The sequence below is a fragment of the Castor canadensis genome, chromosome 6 (genome assembly GCF_047511655.1).
Source record: "Castor canadensis chromosome 6, mCasCan1.hap1v2, whole genome shotgun sequence".
NCBI lineage: Eukaryota > Metazoa > Chordata > Mammalia > Rodentia > Castoridae > Castor > Castor canadensis.
Genome location: NC_133391.1, coordinates 82,806,006 through 82,829,598, shown reverse-complemented (window position 1 = coordinate 82,829,598; position 23,593 = coordinate 82,806,006). Strand labels below are relative to the sequence as shown.

Below are 23,593 nucleotides of genomic sequence, written 5' to 3'. Positions count from 1 at the left end.
ACACACTTATATGCTATATATATATACACACATACGCTATATGTAGTTCAGATGGAGAGACTTCATTGAAGGAACTGAATGCACAGGTGTTGCCAGGGTTAAGGGAGCAAAATTGGAAAAAGCAGGTGAGTAGCTGTGGGAAATTGATCAACACTAGGGTCAGTGGGCCAAAGAGAAGAGAGAGTGTCATTGGAGCCTGATGAGAACTAAAACAATGAAGAAGGGGATATAGTTATGGAGGATCAGCTGCTCTAAGGGTAATATCTATGGCAAAGCAGAAAAGTATCCAGAACTACCCTACATACCCATCTCATCCCATCTGGTAGCCAGTTGATGATGGAATCTATAGAGGTCAGCCTTCTAGAGCATACCTTTCTCTAGGATGCAGAGAGTTGCACTGATTGAATTGGGTGAGGGACCTAGGTGTATGTGCATGCCTCTTCCCTAACTTTAGTAGAGAGACTGGGCCTACAGGTCTCATTTCTGTGCTCCTACTCAATGTTTCACTTATTATTGGACTGGTTGAAGGAGCAGATGAACATGGTTAGTTTCTTGATACTTGTTTATTTAACTTTAGATAATCAAAAGTTGGACTTTTCTTAACATGAGCATTTTTGGATTACATGAAGAATGAGTAATAATGTGAAAATTCTTTTAAACTTTGACATTGTAGGTAGTACATACTTTTAAGGGTCATAAAGCAGAAATCCATCTTTTGCAACCCTTCGGGGATCACATTATCTCTGTTGACTCTGACAGCGTTCTTATTATTTGGCACATATATTCAGAAGGTAAGAATTAGCTTGTTTATTTGCTTTATTTTAGGATAGTAAATACATACATAGAATTAAATGTCTATGTAAATATACCTTCTATACTAGAGGTTTCACATGTAAATAGTAAAAAAAAAAGTATAAGGAAAAAGGTTCTAAATAAGAAATAGATGAGCAATTTTAGTCCATTAACTACTTATGACTTAGGATATTGTGCTTATCACAACTGATACCTTTTCCATTGTTGTACTCCAACATTAGTGACTTGTTATGTTGTTTTCTCTATGGAATGGATTTTGATATATGTTCATACTTGCATAACACTTGGATAGTGTTTTCACCTTTCTAGTAAAGGAAATTATATAATCTAAAGAAAAATACATCTTTTTTGTGTGGAAATATGTGAGAAGCACTTGTTCTTGGTTTCACCAATGTTTGTTTCATCTTTTGAGTGACTCACATAGAAGCTTTTCAGATATTTTGCTCTTCACTCAGAGCACTTACTGGTGCCTCTTGATTGAATTATAAAGCTGCTGACCACTGGAAACATTTTATAATCCCTGTCTTTTCTGTAAACCAACTTGGCAGTAAAAGTTTTAATAGTATTTATATTAGAATTTATGGATCATTTTTGACAGTCTAACTGACATTTGTAAGTTGACCCATCACACTTATTTTTTAAGTGATGTTTATAAGTTAGTATGTAGGTCTGATGTGATACTTTAGTGATAAAATATGGGTATATGAAGCATGTTTTAAACTTTTGTAAAAAAATTACATTTTATTTATAACTTTCACTTTTGTAGAAGAATACCTACAGTTGACTTTTGATAAATCAATTTTTAAAATTTCGGCAATTTTGCATCCAAGTACATACTTGAATAAAATACTTCTGGGCAGTGAACAAGGAAGCCTGCAGTTATGGAATGTAAAATCCAAGTAAGCACTTTATTTAAAAATAACATGGAGTTTCACCTTAACCTTATCTACCACTTCGTAAAGCATTCTCAAGTCTATCGTGTGTTTATATAAGTCTCTCTTATTATTGGAGGGCTGTCAGTAAATATGGCTGCTTTTGAAGTTTTTTTTATGGCATCACATATGTGAAAGCTGGTATACTGTCCTGGCACATGATTGCTTCATAAATGCTCATTGAAAATGTAATCTAATGGTCCTTTAACTGGAAAGAACACATACAGCTATGAAAGCTCTAGTAATAGTACATGATTATTATTTGGCAGCTTCTAGTTTTCACTAAAGTAAGAAGCAAAGAGTTGGTAATTCAATCAGTGGTAACATTTAAAAGAGAAAAATGCTATGATCATCACTGATATACTGAATATCTAATGTTATTGGTATAGCTGGAAGGCTACATAAAATGATTTTTAACACTTCTACCTATTATTTGAATATTTATCCAGACAAAAGTGAGGCAACTCATGCTGCTTTGGGTAGCATTAAAAAAAGCAAACAAAATATTTGACCATCCAAATGGTCTTTTTCAAAGTCCCTATAAATTTGAAAAGGCAAGGTTTAATTTTCATCCTATTTCTTAATTTTGAATCACTATTTCATTTTTAAAGAAATGGCAACATGGCATAGCAGTTAGCAGCTTGGTGTCTAGAATTTGTTTGGACTCTTACTTAACTAACCTTGTAACCTTAGCTTAATTATTTCATGTAATTTTCTCAGTTTCTGTTTTTAGAAATAGTGATACTGTTCACCTTTTGTGATTTTGTTTGCATTAAATTAAGTTAATGTATATTCTTAGGTCTGTGTAGTAAAGTAAGAATTTAACAAGTACTACCTGTTACTTCACGTTTTAATGTGTAATTTTCCTCTAAAAAAAAAAAGCTTTTAACTATTTTCCTTTGTAGTAAGCTTCTGTATACATTTCCAGGATGGAAAGTTGGAGTGACAGCTCTTCAGCAGGTTAGTACTTTTTGTTAAAGGAAAGACAAGGTTAGTAGTATGAATGATTTCAGGGATCAACCCTATTTTTAGACCTAAAAACAAAATAATGTATAGCTTAGTTTACCTTTATCTCTGTTGTCCCAAGAAAATAGTGTTTCAGAAGCATAATCAACAATAAGTCATATAATATTAATATTTATTAATAAATATTAATATAACATTTATATGCTTATAAAAGTTTGTGAAATCCTTTGTGTGTGGAATTACGCACCACACCTGTAGTTGTGTAACCTTGTTTATTAATCATTTTGCAAGCATGTAGTTCAGGGTATTATGCAAAACAAATGAGTTGTTCAGTAATGCAAGACTAGGTCATACGGAGAAATTTGTCAAGATATTAAAATTTGTGGTTTGAAATAAGAGGTCAAAATCCTAATGTTTATTCAGTGGTAGACTCTTTTAGAAATAACTATTTGTTGTTATGAGTTAGCCAAATAATGTATGGATGAATGTATGTCTGCAGAATATCTCATATGTCTGTTGGTGTTGTGTATAGCCTTTATACCCTTATCTTCATTATCCATTACTATATGTGCCAAATTAATTTGCATTCTCTTATCCCCTCACATTCCATCAACCTTGCTCTGCTTTTGCCTACCCAGAAAATTCCAAAAGTATCAGATGATTAAGTTTCTTTGTTTAAGCATCTGTTTAGTTTTTAGTATCTGTTTAGTCTCTGTTTTGGTATCTTTACCTTCTACATATGGTCTCACACATAGTAGGTACTTGGTGGCCTATTAATAAAATGTTTAGCTAGATTCCATTCTATAATTGATTTCTCAGACTCATAATAGAACCTATTTGTTAGACTACTGTAATTATAAGACCATTATATCATAGAATATTAATGTTGGAATAGAGTGATTGTAAAACTTATTTTACCTGTTAACATGTTTTATAGGTTTTTCCCTATTTTCCTTAGATAAACAGTTCTTCACTTCCTTTGTAGTTGGCTTCTTATGTTGCCATGCTTATGGCAAACATTTATATATTTTCTAGTGGACTTTTGTTTGTTCATTTGATTAGCCTGATCTATAGTGATTCACACATGTGATTCCTTTTCTGTGTGGCTGTATTCTTACCAAGTCAGCTTTTTGGGAGGAGGTGTTGACTTGCAGAAATGAACCTTGGAAGTAATTTGGAAATACCATTTTTAAACACTCCCATGTTAAATAGTATTTTAGAGTATGCTAGAATGGTAATAATACGTGTGAGGTTGTTTTTTATTGTTTTGGTTTTTTGCTACCTTTAAGAAGAGATTGCATTATTTCTTTTAATAACACACAAGTAATAGTGCATGTTCTCAATAATATTAAAACTGTGTTTAAGAAAATAAAACATTGAGTAATTTAATTTTCAGGCACCAGCTGTGGATGTTGTTGCTGTTGGTCTCGTGTCTGGTCAGGTGATCATTCACAACATTAAGTTTGATGAAACATTAATGAAATTTCGTCAAGACTGGGGACCCATTACTTCAATATCATTTCGCACAGGTAACTTTTAACTTAGCTATTAGGGTTAAGAATACTTAAAATGTTCTACTTTAAAGGTCATGAAAATTATCTTAATAGATGTTTTCTTGTACTTTAATAGAAGTTAATGAAATACTAAAGTAAGATTAGTGTATAGTTTTTTCTGACTTTATAATTACATATGAGTTAAAATGGAGAGAGAATTTGTGTCTTGGGGATGTTTGTTTTTCTTAATATATTTTATTTTAAAAACAGATGGTCATCCAGTAATGGCAGCTGGAAGTCCATGTGGCCATATTGGACTCTGGGATCTGGAAGAAAAAAAATTAATCAATCAGATGAGAAATGCACACTCTACAGCGATTGCAGGACTGACATTTCTCCATAGAGAGCCACTACTTGTTACAAATGGCGCTGACAATGCTCTCAGGGTATTGTGATTGTTGTTGTTGCTATTGTTTTGGTGGTGCTGGGGTTTGAGCTCAGGGCCTTGTGCTTACATGACAGGCACTCTGCCACTTGAACCACACCACCAGCCCTTTGCTTTAGTTTGTTTTTCAGATAGGGCATCACACTTTTGCCTGGAATGGCTTCAAACTGTGATCTCTCCTACCTCTACCTTCTGAGTAGTGGAATTAAAAATATGTACCACCAGGCCCAGCTTATTTTTTAACATAGGGTCTTACTAACCTTCGCCTGGATTGACCTCAAACTGCAGTCTTCCTGTCTTCACTTCCAGTGTAGCTGGGATTATAGGCATGCAGCACCATGCCCTACTGTGATTATTTTTGTTAACATCTTCCAGGCTCATCTGACCTAACTTTTGTGTTATTAAAAGCCTACTTTAATATGTCAGGCTTGAACTTAGAAGACAAAAGGAGTATGGGGAGAGATGTGAATAGATGAGATAAAAAAATTAAAAAACATAGCAAGTTATGTGATCATAATGAAGTAAGAAATGGTTGCAGATTATTTCTCTCCTAACCCCGACTCCTGGGTCTGTGGCCTGTCGGGTTGATTTAGGTGACTTGACTGCTCATAGTCAGATAGCACATGGGGAGAGCCTTACCACTTCATTTCTTGGCAGATATGGATATTTGATGGTCCTACAGGTGAAGGACGATTACTGAGATTCAGAATGGGACATAGCGCTCCTCTTACCAGTATTAGATACTATGGTCACAATGGACAACAAATTCTGAGTGCAAGTGAGTTTCTGCTTTCTACTATTATTTCTGAAAGTACTGGGAGCTGGAGCCTCAGCAGTACACTTGGTTTGATGTTTAAATATAGACATTTTTAGATTAAAATATCTCTTTAATAAAGTATATTTTAACACTTTCTTTTAACAAAAAACTTAGCATTAAGCTTTTTATGTATTCTCGCTTTAGAAGATCTGTGATTCATGTTGTCCATTGTCTTGACAAAGTTTGATTAGGAATTTTTTGTGTCTGTCAATAGGTCAAGATGGGACACTTCAGTCATTTTCCACGATACATGAAAAGTTCAACAAGAGTTTGGGACATGGTGGGTCATTTGCCATGTTCAAGATAGAAAATAAGCTGCTGATCATCAAGATTCTGTGAAAGAACTGGAAGAAGTTTCATTAATATATCTCTTTCTGCTTTTTGTTTTGTTTTGTTTTTTTGGAGAAAGTTCTTTAAGAAGTATTTGGAGGAGATACCAGTATGATCCTAAGATCAGAGTTGCTATAGAAGTGGTTGAGGTGCTACTATAAAGTTATTTTTGAGGTAGATCTTGGGCAATAAAAATATACTGCTGCACCCAGAAGACACCGGTAGCCTACCTTAAGACATCTATAGATTTTAGAATTTTCAGTAGGGAAGCAAGCTTAGAGAAAGCATGAAAGTAAGCAGTGTCTCATCTTTTATTGCTTTGAAGGGCTTATTTTACTCTCTTTCCATGGTTTCTAGCCTTTGATAGATCTGTTAAACAAAACTTTTAAAGTTATATTAATAATTACTCATCTTTTAAAGTAAATATCTTAGCTGTTCTTACAAGTATATGCTTCTAGGTGAATTTTAGGGTCATTTTAAGAAATCAACATCTAAAATCATTCCTCTTGGAGTTAAATTGGAGAGATTCAGTACCTTAAAGACTTCTCATCTAGGACTGTGTTCTGTCCTCACTTAAGTTGCCTTTTAGGTTCTCCAGTAACTTAAAAATTTTCCTCATGTTGGTCCTACATGCACAGTATTCTTCTGTGGCTTTTTTTTTTTCTGAAATGAATAATTTTTGTTCGCTACAGTTCTAACTGCTACAATATTGAGAATTTACTGTGCTTTCTTTGTACTAGTTCTGCAACTTGTCCTAGTGGCGCTGTTGTTACTTGTTTTTGGTACCGGGGTTTGAATTCAGGGCCTCACACTTGCTAGGCAGGCTGTCACTTGAGCCACTCTACAAGCCCATTTTTGTATTGTGTTGGGTATTTTCAAGATAGGATTTTGCAAGCCATTTGCCCAGGCTGACTATGAACCACGAGCCTCATGATCTCTGCCTCTTGAATAGCTAGGATTTCAGGCACAAGCCATTGGCATACAGCTATTATTATTTGTAATAATTATTTAGTTGTTTCTTTTGATGTACTTAACTTTATGGCTATCATATTGGCAAATAATAATTTTACTTCTTTTCAATTATTTATACCTTATAAATTATTTTTATATCTTAATTATACTAACTTCAAAAGTAATTAAGTAATAATGGTAATAACAGCATCTTTATTTTGCTCCTGATTTAAATGGAAATATCTTGAATTTATAATTTTGTGGCAGTGAATAGCTTTTCTGTTAATGTATACATTTTTCATTAAAAAAAGTTCACAGCTTTAATCCTTTCTCCCGTAACCCCAGGCTTAATAAATAAGAAGAGAGTCAAACGTAAAGGACTTCAGAATGCCATGTCAGTAAGACTTCCTCCTATCACAAAATTTGCAGCTGGTAAGTAACTTAACAGTGTTTTAAGAAATTCTCCTTTGTTTTACACTTCATTATTTCTTCGATCTTGGTAAATGTGTTTGAAATATTAGAAAATGTTCAGAAAGTAACCTAACCCCAAACTCATGCTGATCTTCAGTGAAGACTAAGAATGAGTTATTTTTAATGTGCATTTGATACCTTTTTTTTCTTAGTACAATAACTTTTCTACAACCTTTTGGTATCTTGTAGATTTTGATGGGGTTTGCACAATTTCAGTTTTTAAACAGTGCAAATTGACCAAGCAAAAAAAGAAAACAAAGACTAGTTGTCTCCTCACTCACTTGTTTATATAAGTTATATGTGAGACAACACTTAACCCATGTTATAGATAAGTGTCTATTCACATTTATACGTTACCTTTAAATATTAAACTTGTTGTCTGTTAATCAGAGGCTTTGCTTTTCTCTCTAGTAGCTATTAATAAATGATATTTTATAACCCTTTGTATTATATCATATGCTTGGTATAATGAAAGTCACTAATGTAAGAAGGCAAGAACTGAGACAACAAAGTGAGGACATAGAGCTCTCACTAATTGAGGTCTAAGTATACAGAGGTCTTAGTATACTATGGTAATTTGAGCAGAACTTCTTTCAAAGAACTAAGTTTAAGAAAAATAGATAATAGGATCATTGAGTGAAAACTATTATGAAATAAACTGTAGATACCACATTTATCGTAAGGCTATTATTTTATGGTTATTATAACAACCTGATGTCTGTTTTGGTTTTTAACCACCTTTCTGTCATTTCTTAGAGCCTGAGTAGTATTTTCAGAATGTATATCCAATCTTGTCATTTATCTGCTTAAAATTTTTTAGTGGTTTCTTATTACCTTTGGGGTAGAATCTTATCTCCTTAACCTTGATTTCCATGACTTTGTAATTTGACCTTTTTCTTTGTCCTGTTCCCACCTCTTCCAGGAAAGTACTTCACTTCTTTGCTGCCCTCAATTTTGTTCAGTCTTAGGTCTATTGTTTGGAAGGCTGTCTCACCTCCACTGCATCATTGCTGCTACCCTGCTACTTTCTGTTTATTTTACCACTCCTTCCAGGGAGCCATTATTGCTGTGCCCAAATCCCTAATAAACTTTTCCTGAGTGCTCTTATTAAACACTTTCATACTGTCACACTTTATTATAACTTCTTTTAATCAAAATCTGTTGTTTGTTACTTGATGCAGCCTTTCCACAGCATATTCACATTGAATACTATAAAAAAATTAACAGTTTGTTAGATTGGAAGCTCATCGTTATCAGAGATAATCTGTTTTGCCATTGAATTCTTAGTACCTCCTGTTAGTATGAAATATTAGATGCTTAATGATAGATGAATGAATGAAGGAGAAAATGAAAAGTAATTTTGCTTACAATTTTAATTACATTTAGAGGCAGCTCGTGAGAGTGATTGGGATGGTATCATTGCTTGCCATCAAGGTAAGCTATCTTGCTCAACCTGGAATTATCAGAGATCTACAATAGGAGCTTACTTTCTCAAACCAAAAGGATTGACAAAAGATGACATCACTGCAACAGTAAGTGACCTTATTTATTAGGATATTTTTTCCTTTAAAACTGCCATGGCAATTTTTTACACTTAAGTTTATTAATATTGTTGGAAAGAACATGGCTCAACATTTTGAAATTATTCCCAATAGTATCAAGCTTATTAATACTGAACTTGTTTATTTTGATAGTTTTTAGTGGTTACCATTACCATGGCTTAAAATGCTTATTAAAAGTGTAACTCAACATTTTCATCTTATTATTTACAAATTACATTGTAAGTGTGTATGCTCAGCTTTCCCTAGTATAAAAAAAGTCTTAAAATTTTATATAATTTTCTAAGCCATAGTGATTCTGTCTTAAGCTTCTCTAGGAAGCTTACCTGCATAGTTATGAATAACAGTTGTAGTACTAGTGATAATTATAGCTAACATTTTATGAGTGCTTACGTTTTCTCAGACTGTCTGCCTAGCATGCATTATTTCATATTATCCTCACAATTCCATGATATGATCTGTTGGCCTTTTTATAAATGGTAAGGTTAAGGTTTAATATAATGAGTGCCATACCTAAGAAAGAGGTAGACCTGGGATTTAAACCTAAGACAACTCATTATGAAATCTACATTCTTAACTTACACCCTATAAGGGTCACTCATAAAACATTTAGTGTATGTTTAGATAATGATACTTAAACTGGTGCTGAGTCATGTCTTCAACCTCAACTACCTGGATCAAAGTCAGTAATAAGTAGGTAATAGACAAAAGTAATTGTTAGAGAACCCATGCAATAATAATTTTGTGACTCAAAGGTAACTCTCACAGTTTATTCTTGTTTTACTTTTTTGTCTTAGATAATACATTACAATGAATGAATTAGAAGAGGAAATTGCTAGAAGCAGGTTCGCTAACAACAGTAAATTTTATTAAAATAAATGCAAGTTTTAGAAAATATGACGGGACCACCTTGTAAGTTTATTACTTATAGGTTATAGCGTAGTATCTCTGATAGTTGCTGAGGGCATAACTTTTCAGCGTCACATAAACATGAGTCATTCAAAATAGGCAAGTATGTTTGTATTCCCTTCAGGAAGATAGAATGTGTTTACATATAGTGTATTATTTCCTGTCTAATACTTCTTTTTTTAAGGAGTAAGAGAAAATGTATATTTGTACAACATTCTTATGTAATGCTATGAAAGTGTGTATATCAGTTGCCTCAATTATATATTTTCTATTTAAATCTTAAAAGTCATCTGCTTTTTTAAGTTGAATTATTTCTGGGGTGGGTGACATCTGACTGACACATATTGTCAGTCACTGATTTCATTGGTCATTAACCACCACATGACCAGTTTGCATTGTCAACATAGAAAACAGGCATTTTGTTGATACAGTATTGATATGGTAAGTATTAAAGTGCATTCAATTCATTCATCATGCTTTAAAAAAAATAGATCATTGGCAACATAGTAAAAATGTCGATACTCCCAAACGTAATCTACATGTTTAATGCAATTCCCATCAAAATTCCAATGATATTCATTAAAGAGATTGAAAAATCTACTGTGAAATTTGTATGGAAACACAAGAGGCCACAAATAGCCAAGGCAATGCTCAGTCAAAAGAACAATGCTGGAGGTATCACGATACCTGACTTCAAACTATGTTACAAAGCAATAATGATAAAAACAACATGGTACTGGCACAAAAACAGACATGAAGACCAGTGGAACAGAACAGAGGACCCAGATATGAAGCCACACAACTATAACCAACTTGTCTTTGACAAAGGAGCTAAAAATATACGATGGAGAAATAGCAGCCTCTTCAACAAAAACTGCTGGGAAAACTGGTTAGCAGTCTTCAAAAACCTGAAACTAGATCCATGTATATCACCCTATACCAATATTAACTCAAAATGGATCAAGGATCTTAATGTCAGACCCCAAACTAAAGTTGATACAGGAAAGAGTAGGAAATACTCTGGAGTTAGTAGGTATAGGTAAGAACTTTCTCAACGAAACCCCAGCAGCACAGCAACTAAGAGATAGCATAGATAAATGGGACCTCATAAAGCTAAAAAGCTTCTGTTCATCAAAAGAAATGGTCTCTAAACTGAAGAGAACACCCACAGAGTGGGAGAAAATATTTGCCAACTATACATCAGACAAAGGACTGAAAACCAGAATATATAGGGAACTTAAAAAACTAAATTCTCCCAAAACTAATGAACCAATAAAGAAATGGGCAAGTAAACTAAACAGAACTTTCTCAAAAGAAGAAATTCAAATGGCCAAAAAGCACATGAAAAAATGCTCACCATCTCTAGCAATAAAGGAAATGCAAATTAAAACCACACTAAGATTCCACCTCACCCCTGTTAGAATTGCCATCATTAGCAACACCACTAACAACAGGTGTTGGCGAGGATGCGGGGAAAAAGGAACCCTCTTACACTGTTGGTGGGAATGTAAACTAGTACAACCACTCTGGAAAAAAATTTGGAGGCTATTTAAAAAGCTAGACATTGATCTACCATTTGATCCAGCAATACTATTCTTGGGGATATACCCAAAAGAATGTGACACAGGTTACTCCAGAGGCACCTGCACACCCATGTTTATTGTGGCACTATTCACAATAGCCAAGTTATGGAAACAGCCAAGATGCCCCACCACTGACAAATGGATTAAGAAAATGTGGTATCTATAAACAATGGAATTCTATGCAGCCATGAAGAAGAACGAAATGTTATCATTCGCCGGTAAATGGATGGAATTGGAGAACATCATTCTGAGTGAGGTTAGCCTGGTCCAAAAGACCAAAAATTGTATGTTCTCCCTCATATGCGGACATGAGATCAAGGGCAAACACAACAATGGGATTGGACTTTGAGCACATGATAAAAGCGAGAGCACACAAGGGAGAGGTGAGGATAGGTAAGACACCTAAAAAATTAGCTAGCATTTGTTGCCCTTAACGCAGAGGAACTAAAGTAGATACCTTAAAAGCAACTGAGGCCAACAGGAAAAGGGGACCAGGAACTAGAGAAAAGGTTAGATCAAAAAGAATTAACCTAGAAGGTAACACACACACAGGAAATTAATGTGAGTCAACTCCCTGATTGGCTATCCTTATCTCAACCAGCAAAAACCCTTGTTCCTTCCTATTATTGCTTATACTCTCTCTTCAACAAAATTAGAGATAAGGGCAAAATAGTTTCTGCTGGGTATTGAGGGGGTGGGGGGTAGAGGAAGGGGGTAGAGTGGGTGGTAAGGGAGGGGGTGGGGGCAGGGGGAGAAATGACCCAAGGCTTGTATGCACATATGAATAATAAAACAATAAAAAAATAGATCATTGGTAGATAAAAGAAATACATTGGAAACCATAGTGTGCAATAAAAATAATAGTAAAAAAATAGTAAAATTAATTGTGTTGTTTGGGCTTAATTTTTTTACCCCTAAAGGCAGTGGATATAACATCTTGTGGAAACTTTGCTGTAATTGGCCTCTCATCAGGAACTGTAGATGTGTATAACATGCAGTCTGGTATCCATCGAGGAAGTTTTGGCAAGGATCAAGGTATTGAATGTTTTCCTCTTCATTTATAAAACTTAGTTTAGGAATTTGGGATTATGATATCCCATATAGAAAGTATTATCATTGTATATATTATAGAAACCATGTTGAAATACTCAGAGAATAAAATCATGATTGGTAATTTTTTTATTCTTTGAAAATCTCAACTATTTTTTGAAACCTCTTTGATGGCACCAATCTGATTTCTGTTTTTTACCTGAGCAGTATAGTAATTAAAGATCTTTTCCCTCTCCCCATAACACAGAATAATTTCAACGTTTTAGCGGCTATTAATAGCAGGAGTTTGGATATTTGAATAAAGGATCATTCTTTATGTATTGTTTAGACACTGTCAATTTTGATTAAGTTTATGTTTTAACATGTCCTAAAAGCTCATATAGGATCCATTAGAGGTGTTGCAGTGGATGGATTAAATCAGTTGACAGTTACAACTGGCAGTGAAGGATTACTCAAATTCTGGAACTTTAAAAACAAGTTTTTAATGCATTCCATGGACCTCAGTTCATCCCCAAATATGATGCTGCTACATCGGGACAGGTAAACTTTTTCTTTTAATAATAATGGGTATTATTTTTCATGTTTCCATTGAAAGTGCTTAAGTAAAGTACATAATTTACCATGTGAGAAGAAATTCAGACTGTTTTAGTAAAGAACAGCATTTGGTTTATTTTCCTCATGGGTCTATTTGATTAACAAAATTCCACATTCAGTTTTTTTTAATCGTTACTTATTAAAACTTATACATTTCTTTTGCTAGTGGCATTCTGGGACTTGCCTTGGATGACTTCTCCATTAGTGTTCTGGACACAGAAACTAGGAAGATTGTCAGAGAATTTTCTGGACACCAAGGCCAAATAAATGACATGGTAAAACAAAACTTAGCTGTTTAAACAACTTGCTCATTTGCACTTGGACTGAGGTTTAAAATGTTCCAATAATTGAATCTGTTGAAAAGTAGATATTATCTTTTAGTAGCTTAAACTCATAAAAAGGTTTTCAGAATAAATATAAATTACAGGCTAAATTTCAAAGAGATTTTTAGGAAAATTTTTGAAAAAAAAAAGTAATGTTTTTCATGGAATTGATGCTATCAGATTGAAGCCTAAAACTCTGAGTTTATTTCTTTACCTATAGATAAAAATAAGGCTAAAATGTACTTTGGAGAATGAGTGCTCCATTGGTAGTTTAAATATAATTTTTGTCTTAATATTAAATATTGAATCGGGCTGAGAGAACTCATTTCTGTTTTTTGCTTTTATATATGCAATGGATTAATAGTGGCTTGGAATGTCAGGCTTATTTTAGTTTAGTATTTCTTGACTTTATATATCTTAATTCCAAAAGAGTTTAATTAATTAAAAATGTGGTTAAGTTTGCCATTATGTTCTTTCAGTGGAATATGTGATATGGTAAGAAGTAATGCTTTTTAAAAGGTTATGTTTCATTTTTTAAAAAGCAAACCTTAAAATTGTCAATTGAGAACTATACTAAGTATGTATTGCCAATTGGCATCAATTGCAGATACACTGAAGAGAAATAAAAATAATATCCTAACTACTGAGTGACAAATGTAACTACTGAACAGTAGTTACATTTACTCGTCGGACCTAACTCCAAAAATCAGAATTTAAATGCTTATTTTAATTAATTGATTAGGAAATTAAGTTCTCCACCTAGGAGGTTGGCAGAAGTACCCATCAACAGATTTTGTTTTGACAGCATCTGCAGAAACAAGGGTAGGAGTGGGATATTTGTGATGAAATGGCATTTTTAAAAATATCTGTTCCTGTGACCTTGCTCTTCCTATTTCTTTCCTTTTCAGTCTTTACTTTTCTACTTGTGCATCAGTAGTTTTTCCTGCCCAATAAGAGGCTACTCCTGTGAAATCCGTGAGGATGTATAATAGGAGCTTTCCTCTGAATTGATTTTTTTTCTCTTACTTTACCATGTATACCACCGTCTGTAAATTGAGATATCTATACCTAAAGTTTGAGCTTCTAGTCCCTGTGGTGTGTTTAGACTGTTGGATTGATAATCTACTACAGCTATAAGACTTAAAATTGGTCCTATTGGGTCTTTCCACATCTAGTCTTATCTAAGTCTCTCAACACTTAACATGCTACAAGCAACTGCTCCTTACCCATTTTATAGCTAGAAAAGATAACTTCTTTAAGGTGGCATAAGTAATTCATTGTTTAAATTTTATTTTGAAATTTTTTCTGATTATTCTAGTTCTAAATTATGTTTTAGGATAAAGCATCATGTAGGAAGAAAAGGTGATTTTTAAATGAAATTGCAAATAAAAGTAGAAGAGATTCTTTAATAACTTTAATATCTTAATAGAATTTTCACCCTGTCTTCAAGTTTGTAGTGGTTTGAATTAATTCTTAGAAAGCCAGTGAAATATATAGACTGTTTTCAAGGCAATAGAGCTTTTGTTACTTTCACAAATATTTTATAACGGAAATGAGTCTAGCAAAATAATTTCTAATATAAAATTCACAGAATGGTACTTTCAATATTAAAAATGACTTACAGTCACAGTTTGTTAATTCTTTATAAATAAGAGATCTTGATATGAAAATTGGGATGACTTTTTTTTTCTTTTTTTGATGGTACTGAGAATTGAATTTAGTACCTCCCACTTACTATTCATGTACTGTTAACACTTGAGCCATGCCCCATTCGTTTTATTTTTTAGTTTGTTTTTCAGATAAGTCTCAATGGTTTTGTCCAGGCCAGCCTTGGGCTGGGATCCTCCTGCCTCTGCCTCCTGAGTAGCTGGGATTATAGGAATTCTTTTTTTTTTTTTTTCTTTTTTTATTATATTCATATGTGCATACAATGTTTGGGTCATTTCTCCCCACTTCCCCCCCACGCCCTCCCTTACCCCCCCCAACCCCTCGCTACCAGGCAGAAACTATTTTGCCCTTATCTCTAGTTTTGTTGAAGAGAGAGTATGTAATAGGAAGGACCAAGGGTTTTTGCTAGTTGAGATAAAGATAGCTATACAGGGAGTTGACTCGCATTGCTTTCCTGTACATGTGTGTTACCTTCTAAGTTAATTCTTCTTGAACTAACCTTTTTTCTAGTTCCTGGTCCCCTTCTTCTATTGGCCTCAGTTGCTTTAAAGTATCTGCTTTAGTTTCTCTGCATTGAGGGCAACAAATGCTATCTAGTTTTTTGGGTATTTTACCTATCCTCATACCTTCCTGTGTGTTTTCACTTTATCACATGATGAAAGTCCAATCCCCTTGTCGTGTTTGCCCTTGACCTAATGTCCGGATATGAGGGAGAACATAACGATGTTTGGTCTTTTGGGCCAGGCTAACCTCACTCAGAATGATGTTCTCCAGTTCCATCCATTTACCTGTGAATGATAACATTTCATTCTTCTTCATGGCTGCATAAAATTCCATTGTGTATAAATACCACATTTTCTTAATCGATTCATCACCAGTGGGGCATCTTGGCTGTTTCCATAACTTGGCTATTGTGAATAGTGCTGCAATAAACATAGGTGTGCAGGTGCCTCTGGAGTAACCTGTGTCACATTCTTTTGGGTCTATCCCCAAGAGTGGTAGGATTATAGGAATTCTTAATCAGCTTCCAGATCAGTGACATATAAGAGGCAAAATTTTCTTCATGTAAAATTTATATAAAATCTTTCTATATAAAATAAAAGTCTGAATCTTAGTAAATCATACCTTTTTTTTTTCATGTAGCCTGACACTTGTTATGACTTGTATTCTTTAAGATGTTAAGCATGTATATATATATTCACATACCATATTTGTGTATGTTATATTTTGGGGTTTTTGTGTTTTGTTTTTTTTTTGAAGGCTTTCAGTCCTGATGGTCGTTGGTTAATAAGTGCTGCGATGGATTGCTCTATTAGGACTTGGGACCTTCCATCTGGGTGGTGAGTTTATTTTTAAATCCCTCAGGCAGTTTCTTAGTCATTTCCTTAACGTGATTTTACCTGTAGTTGTGGATTGACTAGTATTTTAATATTATTTTGGGGTTTTTCTAACATGGAATGTTTGGATCTGTAAACAGCAGGGAATAGCATCACACAAAAAAAAAACTATAATGAGAAAAACACAAATTTCTCTTAAAATGTTCTTGCAAAATAGAATCATGAATTATATAAATCTTAAGAAAGCTCATTTAAAAGGTCAAAACCCCTAACTTTCCTGTATATTTTTATACCCTTTCTATCAATAACATGTCAGAAATCTGTTTGCTGGAGTAAAACTTCTACTGATTCAGCACTTTCTCAGGAATTGGATAACCTCATATGTGAAAGCAGTTTGACCTTTAAAAAGGGAAAATTCCAGATAGTCTCATTTCCCTTCAACTTTTCTGTAGGCATAAGGCACACCTACCTATCCAACATCTACTGTGGATTTAGAATAAGCATAGCTAAAGAATGTCACTAGTGGGTCCAGCTCTAATGACTGGGGACTTTCTTTAAGACACTTAGAACTATTGGTACTCTATTGCTTCTTGGCCTTTGCTGCTTTCTAAAAATGAATAATACATAATTTGGATTAAAAATGTACTTTTCATTTTCCTTCTTAATAATTGTTTCACATTAGGAGAAAGAAATAGGCTAATGTTCAGTAATACTAAATTAGATATTTATACACAGATAAATGTATGTGTGTTTTGTTTTTTTGTTTTTGTTTTTGAGGTAGGGTCTCTCTATATAGTCTAGGATGGCCTGGAGCTCAAGATCCTCCTGTCTCAGTGTCCTGATGCTGTAATTACAGATCTGCACCACCATATCCGGCTTACAGAATATTTTTTTAAAGTACCAAGTTTATCTTTGAAATAAGAGAATTAGGATCTGAAAGTAGCTTTCAAAGCCACAAAACTTTGACTCAGCATAAGTCTTTTTTGCTGAATTTTTTATTTCAGTATAAAGTCAAACATTTAATCTGATAGGTTTTCAACTCTAATAGTATCTTATTTTTAGGTGAATATATGCCATTTTTGATTAATACAGAATTTTGAAGCTGAGTAGAACACAAGAGCAAGAAATGAGCCGTATTGCATTGTTAAAAAGAAAATATAATAAAATCTACACTAATTGAACAAAAGAAAAAAAGTTCTTTGGTTAAATATTTGAAATGGAATAAATGAGAGTGAGAAATCTTGAAATAGCAAAACAACTAATACTGCTTACTTGCAACTAAGCTAATCTTTCTCATATGCTGTTAGGCACTTTATATGCTTTTATTTATTTTTCTTTTTTTTTTTGGTGGCAATGGCGTTTGAACTCAGGGCCTTGACACTTGTTGAGATAGTTACTCTATCACTTAAGCCACATCTCTATCCCTATATGCTTTCATCTTTATATCCTAATAAACATGGGTACTATATTGTTACTCTGTTTCACAAGTGAGAAAATGAAGACTCAGAGATGAATTAAGTGATTTGCCCACGATAGCTATTTATAAATGGCACAGCCAAAAATAAGCATGGGAGAAAGCTTTCCATATCAGACTTGCATAGGTTGTGTCATGTGTTTAAGAATGGATTGATTTTCTTGCTGTAGAAAACATAATAAGCAAGGATTAGCATATTATCATACAACCCTAAGTAACTGTTGAATTTTTTTGATTTCACCTCTTTTTAAAACATTCAGGATGATAATTTTAGATAGTCCTAGTTCTTTCTTCAGTAAGCAGTTTCATTGTTTATACATGTTAAATATTTAAAGAATGAATGTACTCATTGTATAGCCTAAAAATTGAAGCAATCTATGAGTAAACTTTAGAATGTAGTAACATACAACTATAGTCATCTGGAATTGTACCTATCTAAAACAAGCATGGCTATCGCAACCAAACTATTCCCTATAGTTGTTTGTTTCAAGTACTAAAATGTTTTTGTTTGTGGAATTCTTACAGAAACAAAATTGAAATTTTTTATCCTTGAAGTTATCTGTCATTTACTTACCACCACCACTACTTTTTATTCTGGTTGGTTTTGAATAAAACATTGTTTTGCACTTTTCATGGAGGCAAAACCATTCATTTGTTATAGTCATTAAGGATTCCTGTGGAAGGAGATTCCACCACTTTGGAGACATATAGATATTATCTCAGTTTTTCCAGAATAACGGAAGTAACTTATTGAATGTTATTTGTAGGCCTCTGATCTTAAAAATCTGATCCCTTAGAATGGTAATGCTATTAATGTTCTTTCAGGAAAAAAAAAAAATTACAATGTGTATGCCTGGGACTTTGTAGGAATATCAGGAGACTATATGGTAGTTTTAGGTTTGGGACGGAGCCTGCATACTTAAGATTTATGAACTAATGTGACAGTGTAAAATATGCTGTGTCTGTGGAAACTGCCTTCCTCAATTTGGTGTTTTTACATAATGGAAGACCAGTCTACCCACACACCACAGCTGCAGAAATGAAGTTGCACAATGAAATAGACAAAAAAAAGTAGAGTATCAAGTAAAATAAGTTTGGTAAAGCAGTAAATTCTTTCTTAAAATTTTACTTACAGTTGGTGATACTGGGTTTGAACTTAGAGCCTGGTACTTGTTAGGCAAGTGCTCTATCACTTGAGCCACAGCTCCAACCCTAAATTCTCTTTAACAGATTCTAATCATGTTAGGAAGTTTCACCCCTTATATAACTTAAACTTTTGCTGAAAAGTACTGATCAAGATAAGGGAGAATTTAACAGTATCTGAAATTGCTACGTTTTAGGTTTAATTTTCATTTATATACATTGGGGTTATTTGGATTGAGTGAATTAGCATAAATAATTTAAGTATCTGTGACTTATAAGTGTTTAGCAAATACTTTCTTTTCCCCAGTCCCCTTGATCCCTAAGAAAAGCCGCTCTTGTGAACCCCCAAAATAGGCTTGAGCAGAAATCAGATAGATTTCTGCTCCTTTCTTTCCCCATGACTAGGAATTAAACAACAGTCATTGTCCTGAATACATTTTGGCATTTGTTTTGTTTGGCATTTGTTAATCTTTTTCTCCCACCTTGCATTCATTACTTAAGAATTAAATTTTTAGTAGCTCTTTCAAGCAAATTAAGAGAGAGGTTTTACCGTTGGCATGTCACTTAATGTCCTCACCAGAGAGTTTTCATTATATTTGAGCTGCCCATAGTATGTTCCATGATTTGCCAGTGTAAGCACATCCTGGTTTTGTCTATATTCTCACACTGTTGGTTGTACTTTTAGCTTCAATAGTAGTTTTACTAGAGTTAATGGTGGTGAAAAGTTAACTGCTATTATCTGGTTCTTAAGTAATTTGTATTATTTAATGTAGATCCAATATTTTAGTTACTTGGTTGTATGTTCCCGTTGATGCATCATCTTCAGTAGAAGGAATGATTTTTAAAACATCTGGATTTAAAACTCTTCCTAAAGGTGTTCCTGCTTTTAGCTGGCCTAAGGAGTCTTCTTGATAGAATGGGGATAAGTGTAGTGTACTAGGCCTTTCTTGCCCACCTCTTTTCACCTCCTACAGCCACCATGTTATTCAAATCTTTATTGTTACATATTTAATGCTGTAATCCTACTGATCTTCAAATGTATTGCTTCCTTATGGCAAATATTCTTATGACTGTGAAGATTGTGCTCAAAAACGTTTAGTTAGGTACCATCAATTATAAGGTGAAAACAAAATCAGATTTTAGTGTTAAAGATTCTGTACTCGGGCTTCTGCTTCATGATCCCACCCACTGTACTCTCTGTACCCACTTATGTTTTTTTCTTACCATACTTTGCACATTTCCCTCAGCCAGAAAATTCATTCTCTACCATTAGCATCATTTAAAGTTCTTCCATTTGTAAGTTTTAGCTCAAACATCCTGTTCTCTGTGAAGTTCTGAACTTTCTACCTGGCTGAGGTCATGCATTTGAAAGGGTGGGACTAATTTCCATAAGCTGCTTTATAGTTGTTTTCCAAAGATGGAATGCATATTTGTTCATGTATAGCATGATTACCTATTTGGAAAATAGTATGAATTACTCAAAAGTTTTTTCTATTACTGGTCTCTGTTTTTATACTGATTTTATTTTATTACATTCTTTTCTGTTGCCTAAGGCTTTTATTGTTTTCTACAAAAAATAAGGACAGTAGTGATGATTAGGTTTATTTCAGATGTGTGATGTCTTTAGAATTGCCTCTGTCAGTATACCAAAATTGAGAATTGGAAAAAACCATCTTTTCCTATATTCTCTCCATTATTGAAACTCCTTCTCCAGTTAATTGGTACGTTTAGTGTTTTGGATCTTTCTCATTAAGAAAGATTATTTTCACATAGTAACTTAATTGACAAAGCTGTTTGTTAATGATGACTTTTTGGTGGTAATTTATTAAAAAAGAAAAAAGCTTTACATCTTAACCTTGTTTTAGCAAACAGTTTTTATGAGAGGGAGGGAGGTGAGAGAATGATGGAGGGTGTAAATCTAAGATAAATTGTAAACACATATGTAAATACCACAACGTATCCCCTTGTACAACTCTTACATGGTAATAAAATTTTAAAATTTTTAATGAATTATGCCCTCTTTTAGTAGAATGAAAGTACTTTAATATCTTTATTCCTTTCGTTGTTATGTTTGTGTTATGTTTATGAGATATACTTAGCTCCTCTCAGTGTTATGTTTATATTATGCTATGGTCATGAATTTATACCCTTTTTAGTAGAGAATGTTAAGTTTATGTTATGTTTATGAATTACACTCGGCTCTTCTCAGTGTTACGTTTATGAATTATACCCTTTTTAGTAGAATGTAAGTACTTTAAAACCTTTATTCTTTTTGTAGCCTTATAGACTGCTTTTTGTTGGACTCAGCTCCTCTCAATATTAGTATGTCCCCCACTGGAGACTTTTTAGCATCTTCCCATGTGGACCACCTTGGAATTTATCTATGGTGAGTTTTTTCATGTAGTTATCTTATTTGGGGAGGAAGAGGATTGTGGTGACAATGATACTGTCAAGAATCGTAGTTAAAATTACCATTTTTTTTTCTTTTATTATTCATATGTGCATACAAGGCTTGGGTCATTTCTCCCCCCTGCCACCACCCCCTCCCTTACCACCCGCTCCGCCCCCTCCCTCTCCCCCCACCCAATACCCAGCAGAAGCTATTTTGCCCTTATTTCTAATTATGTTGTAGAGAGAGTATAAGCAATAATAGGAAGGAACAAGGGTTTTTGCTGGTTGAAATAAGGATAGCTATACAGGGCATTGACTCACATTGATTTCCTGTGCGTGGGTGTTACCTTCTAGGTTAATTCTTCTTGAACTAACCTTTTCTCTAGTACCTGTTCCCCTTTTCCTATTGGCCTCACTTGCTTTTAAGGTATCTGCTTTAGTTTCTCTGCGTTAAGGGCAACAAATGCTAGCTAATTTTTTAGGTGTCTTACCTATCCTCACCTCTCCCTTGTGTGCTCTCGCTTTTATCATGTGCTCATAGTCCAATACCCTTGTTGTGTTTACCCTTGATCTAATGTCCACATATGAGGGAGAACATACAATTTTTGGTCTTTTGGACCAGGCTAACCTCACTCAGAATGATGTTCTCCAATTCCATCCATTTACCAGCGAATGATAACATTTCGTTCTTCTTCATGGCTGCATAGAATTCCATTGTGTATAGATACCACATTTTCTTAATCCATTTGTCAGTGGTGGGGCATCTTGGCTGTTTCCATAACTTGGCTATTGTGAATAGTGCCACAATAAACATGGGTGTGCAGGTGCCTCTGGAGTAACAGTCTTTTGGGTATATCCCCAAGAGTGGTATTACTGGATCAAATGGTAGATCGATGTCTAGCTTTTTAAGTAGCCTCCAAATTTTTTTCCAGGGTGGTTGTACTAGTCTACATTCCCACCAACAGTGTAAGAGGGTTCCTTTTTCCCCGCATCCTCGCCAACACCTGTTGTTGGTGGTGTTGCTGATGATGGCTATTCTAACAGGGGTGAGGTGGAATCTTAGCGTGGTTTTAATTTGCATTTCCTTTATTGCTAGAGATGGTGAGCATTTTTTCATGTGTTTTCTGTCCATTTGAATTTCTTCTTTTGAGAAAGTTCTGTTTAGTTTACTTGCCCATTTCTTTATTGGTTCATTAGTTTTGGGAGAATTTAGTTTTTTAAGTTCCCTGTATATTCTGGTTATCAGTCCTTTGTCTGATGTATAGTTGGCAAATATTTTCTCCCACTCTGTGGGTGTTCTCTTCAGTTTAGGGACCATTTCTTTTGATGAACAGAAGCTTTTTAGCTTTATGAGGTCCCATTTATCTATGCTATCTCTTAGTTGCTGTGCTGCTGGGGTTTCGTTGAGAAAGTTCTTACCTATACCTACTAACTCCAGAGTATTTCCTACTCTTTCCTGTATCAACTTAAGAGTTTGGGGTCTGATATTGAGATCCTTGATCCATTTTGAGTTAATGTTGGTATAGGGTGATATACATGGATCTAGTTTCAGTTAAAATTACCATTTGATGTTTTTTGGTTTTATATAATGAAAATGTCACATAGTTACTCAGTTAATTCACCATAAGTTAGCCTATGACTGACTCAGCATCAACTTGATAATTTCGACAGCTTTGCTGAAGTGCATATTCTGAAGTATATGAATGATGTTTATGTTAGCACATTCGACTTATATTTGCAGTAAAGGTAAGTGAATTTAAAAGGTTAGAAGAGGAGAGTACCCAACTAGGCCCTGACTTTCTTACTACTACTCCACCAGTGCTATCTGAGTTTGGCTGATCTCTTCTGAACTTCAGCATACTTAATAAAATAAGTATTGGGAGCAAAACTAATGGGAGCAAAATTGCTTAACTCTTCATAGCCACATAAAGATACTATCTTGAGTTCATATCATATGTCTAATTCTTTTAACTCTTAATTCTTTTCTAATTCTTTTTTAAATTAGTAGCCCAAGCTAGCTTTGAACTCTCAATCCTTTTACCTTAACTTTCCAAGTACTGGGATTGGGATTACAGGCATATGCCGCCACACCTGGCTCTTTTCCTAATTGTAATTATAAACTGTTACTGTGTTTTTAAGATAAAGGTAAATTAGATATATAACAGAAATAGACTTTGGCTTCCTTTGTAAGTAACATGGGGTGTTTCCTAGGGTCAGTGAGGCTTCAACAATTAAAAGAAGAAAAGTAGCTGTAAGACATCTATATCAAGAGTATGGGGTTCTCTACAGTACTATTAATATACCTCAGGACCTGAGATTCCCAATTTATATTTGCCATTTGCGA

At 34.1% G+C, this 23,593-nt stretch overlaps 1 protein-coding gene across 2 annotated transcripts in view; it reads left to right on the top strand.

Annotated features, from left to right (window-relative positions):
- The window catches only part of Wdr36 (WD repeat domain 36), a 41,387-nt gene that overhangs the window by 3,852 nt on the left and 13,942 nt on the right, over positions 1 to 23,593 (top strand). The window contains exons 4-17 of one of the 2 annotated variants that reach the window (XM_020178862.2): positions 674 to 791; positions 1,580 to 1,712; positions 2,651 to 2,705; positions 4,108 to 4,240; positions 4,475 to 4,650; positions 5,307 to 5,427; positions 5,681 to 5,746; positions 7,093 to 7,179; positions 8,605 to 8,750; positions 12,190 to 12,304; positions 12,694 to 12,859; positions 13,080 to 13,188; positions 16,165 to 16,244; positions 21,137 to 21,244. In XM_020178862.2, the coding sequence (XP_020034451.1) occupies positions 674 to 791; positions 1,580 to 1,712; positions 2,651 to 2,705; positions 4,108 to 4,240; positions 4,475 to 4,650; positions 5,307 to 5,427; positions 5,681 to 5,746; positions 7,093 to 7,179; positions 8,605 to 8,750; positions 12,190 to 12,304; positions 12,694 to 12,859; positions 13,080 to 13,188; positions 16,165 to 16,244; positions 21,137 to 21,244 (1,613 nt within the window). The remainder of the gene's footprint in view (positions 1 to 673; positions 792 to 1,579; positions 1,713 to 2,650; positions 2,706 to 4,107; positions 4,241 to 4,474; positions 4,651 to 5,306; positions 5,428 to 5,680; positions 5,747 to 7,092; positions 7,180 to 8,604; positions 8,751 to 12,189; positions 12,305 to 12,693; positions 12,860 to 13,079; positions 13,189 to 16,164; positions 16,245 to 21,136; positions 21,245 to 23,593) is intronic. The other variant, XM_074076972.1, reaches the window with a different exon arrangement.